General features: G+C 39.8%; 1 protein-coding gene across 1 annotated transcript; it reads left to right on the top strand.

Moving 5' to 3' along the window:
* The first annotated feature begins 4,720 nt into the window (after nt 1-4,720).
* Nucleotides 4,721-7,393, top strand: LOC138620712 (four and a half LIM domains protein 2-like). Its single transcript, XM_069698118.1, has 5 exons — nt 4,721-4,876; nt 5,185-5,359; nt 5,652-5,821; nt 6,288-6,382; nt 7,296-7,393. Exons 1-5 carry the CDS (start codon nt 4,721-4,723, stop codon nt 7,324-7,326), a joined length of 627 nt encoding a protein of 208 aa, XP_069554219.1. The 3' UTR covers nt 7,327-7,393.
* The last annotated feature ends 749 nt before the right edge of the window (nt 7,394-8,142 follow it).

Genomic DNA, 8,142 nt, shown 5'->3' with positions numbered 1-8,142 from the left:
TTTGTGCTGCTTTGTTCTGTAATAAAGCAACATAGCGCAGCAGAAAATCAAATTAGAAACTGAAGAAAACTATTTACTACTGACTGAATATTTTCTCTCCGTGCGCCTGTTGTGCTATTTATATGTCAGCAGCAGCTCATAGTGACCCTCATTGGAGTCATGCATGAACAGATTATTCCAATTGAACATTTTATTAGCAAATGGACAAACAGCTGCTGTTTGACATTTCTCAGAACCACTAAAACCAACAGCTGTGAATCAATTAACTCTACAGTGGGTACGGAAAGTATTCAGACCCCTTTAAATTTTTCACTCTTTGTTTCATTGCAGCCATTTGCTAAAATCAAAAAAGTTCATTTTATTTCTCATTAATGTACACTCAGCACCCCATCTTGACAGAAAAAAACAGAAATGTAGAAATTTGTGCAAATTTATTAAAAAAGAAAAACTGAAATATCACATGATCATAAGTATTCAGACCCTTTGCTCAGTATTGAGTAGAAGCACCCTTTTGACCTCGTACAGCCATGAGTCTTCTTGGGAATGATGCAACAAGCTTTCCACATCTGGATTTGGGGATCCTCTGCCATTCTTCCTTGCAGATCCTCTCCAGTTCCGTCAGGTTGGATGGTGAACGTTGGTGGACAGACATTTTCAGGTCTCTCCAGAGATGCTCAATTGGGTTTAGGTCAGGGCTCTGGCTGGGCCAGTCAAGAATGGTCACAGAGTTGTTCCGAAGCCACTCCTTTGTTATTTTAGCTGTGTGCTTAGGGTCATTGTCTTGTTGGAAGGTGAACCTTCGGCCCAGTCTGAGGTCCAGAGCACTCTGGAAGAGGTTTTCTTCCAGGATATCTCTGTACTTGGCCGCATTCATCTTTCCTTCAATTGCAACCAGTCGTCCTGTCCCTGCAGCTGAAAAACACCCCCATAGCATGATGCTGCCACCACCACCATGTTTCACTGTTGGGGTTGTATTGGGCAGGTGATGAGCAGTGCCTGGTTTTCTCCACACATACCGCTTAGAATTAACACTAAAAAGTTCAATCTTGGTCTCATCAGACCAGAGAATCTTATTTCTCATAGTCTGGGAGTCCTTCATGTGTTTTTTGGCAAACTCTATGCGGGCTTTCATATGTCTTGCACTGAGGAGAGGCTTCCGTCGGGCCACTCTGCCATAAAGCCCCGACTGGTGGAGGGCTGCAGTGATAGTTGACATTGTGGAACTTTCTCCCATCTCCCTACTGCATCTCTGGAGCTCAGCCACAGTGATCTTTGGGTTCTTCTTTATTTCTCTCACCAAGGCTCTTCTCCCACGATTGGTCAGTTTGGCTGGACGGCCAGGTCTAGGAAGAGTTCTGGTCGTCCCAAACTTCTTCCATTAAATGATTATGGAGGCCACTGTGCTCTTAGGAACTTTGAGTGCTGCAGAAATTATTTTGTAACCTCGGCCAGATCTGTGCCTTGCCACAATTCTGTCTCTGAGCTCCTTGGACAGTTCCTTTGACCTCATGACTCTCATTTGCTCTGACATGCACTGTAAGGTCATATATAGACAGGTGTGTGCCTTTCCTAATCAAGTCCAATCAGTTTAATTAAATACAGCTGGACTCCAATGAAGGAGTAGAACCATCTCAAGGAGGATCAGAAGAAATGGACAGCATGTGAGTTAAATATGAGTGTCACAGCAAAGGGTCTGAATACTTATGACCATGTGATATTTCAGTTTTTCTTTTTTAATAAATTTGCACAAATTTCTACATTTCTGTTTTTTTCTGTCAAGATGGGGTGCTGAGTGTACATTAATGAGAAATAAAATGAACTTTTTTGATTTTAGCAAACGGCTGCAATGAAACAAAGAGTGAAAAATTTAAAGGGGTCTGAATACTTTCCGTACCCACTGTACGTATGTCTACCAGCCAGATTCACATCGGGCTTTTATTCACAGATACAGCATTTTTATGATTATATAACACGATTTAACTTTCATCACATGATCTCTTCAGAATGAAGCTCCTCATTTTAATTTAAAGAGATTATGACCAAGACGGCGTGTGATGACAGCTGAATAGAAACATACAAGGAACTCTATTATATAAATACTGTAGTAATAGGATGCTGAAATGAAGAACATAAGGTCTGTAAACTGGACAAACTGAGTCACTTTATCTGCCTGTGAATGGGGAACACAAGTTTAATCAAATCAAGATATGTTTTCGTACCTGAAAAACAAAATTCCCCAGAATTCTCCCATTGGACTCAACCATCAGAATAAAGGACGCAACCAAAAATGTTGACTTGCGTCTAACTGCTTTAACAGTATTTTCAGTGCACTATTCACAGTCAAATTAAGTTGAGATGCATAAATGGCATCTGTCCATACAAACCTCTCAAGATCTTCTTCGAACTGGCCAATGTTACATTTCAGATTAGTGTTTTTTCTTATTTGGATACTGGAAAATCCCACTCGGGTGAGTAACCTTGTTTTCAAGATAGATGTAGCCAGGATGTTGGACAATATTTTTGACAACACATAAAGCAAGTCTCTTGGAAGGCTTTCTTTCATCTACACTATATTAGGTAGGTAGTTACTTTTTAAGTTAAAAAATTTCCCCTCAGGGATTAATAAAGTAACTACCTACCTACCTACCTATTAATAATATCAGGAACGTTCTGCCTTGGTGTGACACGAACAAGTTTATTCACACTTTTGTTACTTCCACGCAAGACTGCTGTAATTCCTTGTTGTCAGGATAACCCAATAAAAAGCCTGTAGTTGATAGAAACTGCTGCAGTGGGAGCAACGACGGTGCCCCTCTCCTGTGGACCCAGCAGAGACACCCTCTCTAAATTTAAGATCAGGCTTAAAACTTTCCGTTTTGACAAAGCTTATAGTTAGAGCTCACTCAGGTGATCCTGAACCATCCTGCAGTTCTGCTGCTGTAGGCCCAGGCTGCTGGGGGACATCCCATGATGCACTGAGCTCCTCTTCTCTCTTTTTCAGCCTCCATTAATTTATATAATATAATTAAGCTGAAAAAGTTGACAACACATGGAGCATTTTTAATTGCTGCACTGGTAGTGAAGTGAAAGACTTCTTCAACCCCTGCAGCAGTGTAAGAAGTTCAACCTCTCCAAGCACCGTTTACATGTAAGATAAGTCAAGTTAGCACTACTTCTGTATGTGTGTGCACATGTATGTTTGTGTGTTTTGAATATTCCTTAGGGGACTTTAGGCATGAATTTATGGCTGCCTAAATATAACCTGACCTGCCCACTCCAGTCACACCACTGCCTCCACCTTCTTGCCCCAATGTGGGTCACATTATGCTGTAATTTTATAAAGCAGATGAACCACAGGGCTTAGTAGACACCTTCGGTCTCTGGCTGCAAGCAGGCTGCTCCTCTCTCACTCAGGTACGACTTCTTAACTTTCTTTACTGCCTTGTCTTCTTGTGTGATATTTTGTTAATTTTATACTGTATCAAATCAGCAGTGTGCAAAGTTGATGTTAATTTATGCCTTTTGTGATCAGTTTTGTGCCCCCCCCCAAAAAAATCACTATATTGCTGAATTCCTGATACACTTTTTTTAATAGGATTATTTGCATGAGCAAGAATTTTTTCTTTTGATAGATATTAATATGTCAACTTGATATCTGGCTTGACGTGTTGTTTCAGTGAAATCAGTTGGAGCGATAGAGTGGTATAGGTCAGGGGTGTGCACAAAGAATTTGGATTGAGGTTATGGGAGTAGATGGGGCTATGAAGGGGTAGACGGGGTATATAGAAGAGCATAGAAGGTTTATAGAGGGTTAAACACAGGTTGTAGGATAAGGAGACTTATAGGGGTTTCACAGAGGTGTATAGTGGGTCTAAAGTGGAGTATAAAAGATTTAAAGATGGGTACAGTAAAGTAAAGGGGGTGTGAAAAGGGGTACAGAGTGTTTAGATGGGTTTATTAGGGAGTGTAGAAGGTTACGGTGGTTTTAAGAGATGTGCAAAGAGTTTACAGAGGGATGCCGAAAGATTGTAGCAGAGTATGAAGGGTACAGATCGGGTACTTACTATTGGATCTACATAAGGAAGTAGAGGTTAAAAGAGAGGCCAATAGAAAGACAAACAGCGGTGCTGCGACATAAACCATTTAATTTTCCCCATTCAGTTCAGTTCTCCTTTTAAAAGTTGGGCAGATGTTATGTTGCAGCAGATTTTGCTCCCTAAAAGTCATAATCATGATTGAAATTGATTTTAGTCCATGTTTCTGTGACGGTTTAAAAACTTATTTTGTGCTGCTCGCTCATGTTCATGTTCATCAAGAGTGGACGGGAAATTGTTAGATGGTCAAAAGTATCAGGCGGATGGGTGCAAAGGACACTAAAATATACATGACATGGTTGGAAATTGAATGTTCCAAATTAAACGAGTCATCAACAAACTATCGGACCAAATAAACTGCTGTCATTGGGCACAGCATCTGACAACTCACGAATGAATGAGACATGCCTTTGTGTTTCAGTTAACACACTACATTCAATTATCCCTTGCATAGTTTTATTAACTCATTTTGGGGAGAAGCACACTGTCTGGCATGCCATCTGAGAGCCAACTTCCAGTTCACGTGGGCAGCTTCAGATTCTTTATGTCAGTGCAGTGATAATCATCTCATTTTCATCATTTTTTTCTTGCAGAGCGAAGGGATCGGCGAGGAGATTTAAGTCAACATGGCAGAGCGCTACGACTGCACGGAGTGTGTGGAGTCCCTGTACGGGCAGAAGTACATCCAGAAGGAGGAAAATCCGTACTGCATCAAGTGCTACGATGCGGTTTTCTCCAAGAAATGTGAAGTGTGCCAGATGCTGATTGGGTGCACCAGCAAGGTTATAGACCCATGCTTTTATTTCCAACATGAAGGCTTATTAAAAAATCCATCTCAAGTTTAATATACTTATTCTTTGATATTATTAAAAGAAATGACTGACAGAAGATTTTAGGCTACTTGTTATTTTTATCCCGTGCTGTTGACTGAAATATGTATACAATTGATTTCCATGAAGTTTGATGTAAATATTCCTGTTCCCATCTGGATGAATTGTAATATCTTTTCAAGATGTTGCTACAAAAGAGTTCAGTCACAGGATTTCTATATTGTAATTTTCTTTGTTTTTGTCTGTCTCTGTCTGTGCAGGATCTGTCGTACAAGGAGCGCCACTGGCACAGCGAGTGCTTCCTCTGCAGCCAATGCAACCGCTCTCTGGTCGATCGGCCCTTTGCCGCCAAGGATGACCTACTGATGTGCACCGAGTGCTACAGCAACAAGTACTCTGCCAAGTGCCATGTGTGTCTGAAGACCATCATGCCAGGTGAGGAAACTGTGAGGTTATTGTGCCTTTTCTCTTCTTTTCTGTTATCTTGGTTTTTATGCTATTACACTATTTTTGTGAGTTCAATCAGGTTAGAGGTCATGTGAATAGCCCCAATATGTATTTATCTGTTATGAAATTAAATGAGTGATATCACAATTGCGTTAGTAAATTGGAAATTATCACGAAAAAAACGACACACAGATGGTTTACTCACGTACAAGTTAAATTAAAAAGTGACATTTGTCAGCCACTCTCACACACTCCCACTCCTACTCACTCCACCCACCAGGCTCTAAAAAGATGGAGCATAAGGGCAACAGTTGGCACGAGAATTGCTTCACCTGCAACCGTTGCCAGCAGCCCATTGGCACCAGGAGCTTCGTCCTGAAGGACGCCAACAACTACTGCCTGCCCTGCTATGAGAAACAGTTTGCTCTGCAGTGCGTCCAATGCAAGAAGGTAAAACAGCTGAACAAAATCAATAATTCTCTGCAAACGCAACAGATTTTGTTTGTGGAGATGATAACAAGATCAATATTCTTTTTGAGAGGCATTTAAGAGCCAAGTTAACCAAACTGGGCAGCCTTGAATTTAACAGTGTTCATAAATCCTTTTTAATGCTTCACTAAATTCTACAAAACAGGATCAAAGTGGGTAAATTGTGTTTTGCTAAGTCTGTTTCTCCAACCTGAACTATCTGAAGTAACTGCAGTTGAGTTTTAACGTCTGCTTTCTAATTCTTGGGAAGTTATACTATTCGAAAGTTACACATTTCCGTGGTTAATATTTTGATGGCATTTTTCTCAGTGGATAGAGTTTTTGGCATCAAAGAATAGCTTTGGAAAAAGCCACTAAGTAGACCGAGGCCTTGAGCTGAGAAATTGTCTTTTTGTCCAAGTTGATTTTTTTTCTTTCTTCCTTTCAGCCCATCACCACTGGAGGGGTGAACTACCGTGATCAGCCCTGGCATAAGGAGTGCTTTGTTTGCATCGGGTGCAAGCAGCAGCTGGCCGGCCAACGGTTCACCTCTCGGGACGACTTTGCCTACTGCCTTGACTGCTTCTGCAACCTGTTTGCCAAGAAATGTGCTTACTGCACTACCACAATCAGCGGTAAGGATTTACCTGTGCTCGAGTCAGAAGTACTGCTCTTGAAAACTTTATTTTATCCATTTAATAAGTGTCAGGTGGGATGTTTGGCTTGTTTTGCATATTTCAGATATTTAATAGACACCGTTGGACTGGCAATTTGTTGTGATTTAATTCTTACATGTCATGATGTTTAAGACAAACCATTAAGTCACTAAATTTAGCAATGGCTTTAGGATCTGTCTTGTCCAAATTTCCAACTCCTGAGGCAATACATGTCGAGTTTAACCCAGTTACAAATATTTGAATTGCTGCCAATATCTTGGATTCATTCAAAAATTCAATGCCGTTCAAAGTGATTTTCAGGCCAGTGTCACTCTCTTTAAACCGTGACATAATTCAAAAGACAGTGAGGATAGAGCTCTTTTTACACAAATGCTGACTAAAATAAGTTTAAAACATTGTACATACCATGACTTTTTATCTAGGGCCAGATAAAGTTTGAAGTTTAGATGTAAAAAACAAATAAATACGTCTGCTATAACCCTAATTAATTCATACTTTTGATTACAGGACCCTTTTTAATAGCTAAAACATTTAATGTGATAATTTTTGTCATCTAATATTAAATAAAACACTTGCAGCACTGTAACATGAATTTTAAGCAGATGTAAACTACAAATAGATAGAAAATAATCCCAGTATATACATCAACTGTGACATAGGTTGAACCTCCCCCAGATCATATGCTTCCCTCTGCATCCTGTGTGGATCCAATCACCGTCAATTACAGGGTTATTGCATTACAAAGATCATGGGACTCCTCTCTGATATATTTATCTCAGGTCTTGGGGGAAGCAAGTATATCTCGTTTGAGCAGCGCCAGTGGCACAACGACTGCTTCAACTGCAAAAAGTGCTGCGTGTCTCTGGTCGGCCGAGGTTTCCTGACGTGCAAAGACGACATCCTCTGCCCCGACTGCGGCAAAGACTTCTGAATGATCTCCAGCGCCGGAAAAGAGTCTTTCCAAGTTGGCTCTGACTCAGTCAGCATGGCAGCATTCTCTTAACCTGACCTGTTTTGCAATATTTGTTTCATTTATCAGTTTCTTACACATTAGCCTGTTTTCTGAATGCCCTGATTATTCTATGTTTTGTTTGAATGAGCTAAATGTGCATTTAAACCATCATTCAAAAATGCGGTTTTTCTGATTTGCTGAAGAAATATTCCCAACAACAGAGCATATGTTTTTTTCTGCCAGATTTCATGCTTTCATATCAAGAATCCTACAAACAAAATAGATTGTTTCTGTAATTTTAGAATGAAAGTCTGTGTGGCATCAACATAACCATTTGTGATAGATATTTTAGAGCATTTAAGAGCATGCAACATCCATTTGATGGTTGACACTATGAAGCAATTATTTCTACTAACACAGTTTGTTGTAATCACATAATTTGTTGTTTAATCAAATCTAAATTTGAACAATAAAGATTATTTGACTTGATGGATGCTACATTGTCTCAGTGATTTGATTTGTTTTGGAAAAAATACCATACTAATTTTGATTCAGGAAAAATACAGAAAAAAATGTGCATTTAAACCATCAGGTAAAATAATCACAAAAATGTACTTAAAAAGTGTCATTGGTAAAATTACTCAATACAGTTCATTTTACCTCAGATAACTATC

The sequence above is a fragment of the Brachyistius frenatus genome, unplaced genomic scaffold, assembly GCF_029030835.1.
Source record: "Brachyistius frenatus isolate BFR_SWC_R1_liver_20210118 unplaced genomic scaffold, ASM2903083v1 Contig_26, whole genome shotgun sequence".
Lineage (NCBI taxonomy): Eukaryota > Metazoa > Chordata > Actinopteri > Embiotocidae > Brachyistius > Brachyistius frenatus.
Note: the sequence above shows the minus strand (reverse complement) of the source record. Positions and strands in the feature narration are given on the sequence as shown.

Excerpts from the sequence above, each read along its gene's own strand:
- LOC138620712 (XM_069698118.1), top strand. The coding sequence starts at position 4,721 with ATGGCAGAGCGCTACGACTGCACGGAGTGTGTGGAGTCCCTGTACGGG. Across the intron at positions 4,877-5,184 it reads TGATTGGGTGCACCAGCAAG|GATCTGTCGTACAAGGAGCG; the intron begins GTTATAGACCCA and ends CTGTCTGTGCAG. Across the intron at positions 5,822-6,287 it reads AGTGCGTCCAATGCAAGAAG|CCCATCACCACTGGAGGGGT; the intron begins GTAAAACAGCTG and ends TCTTCCTTTCAG.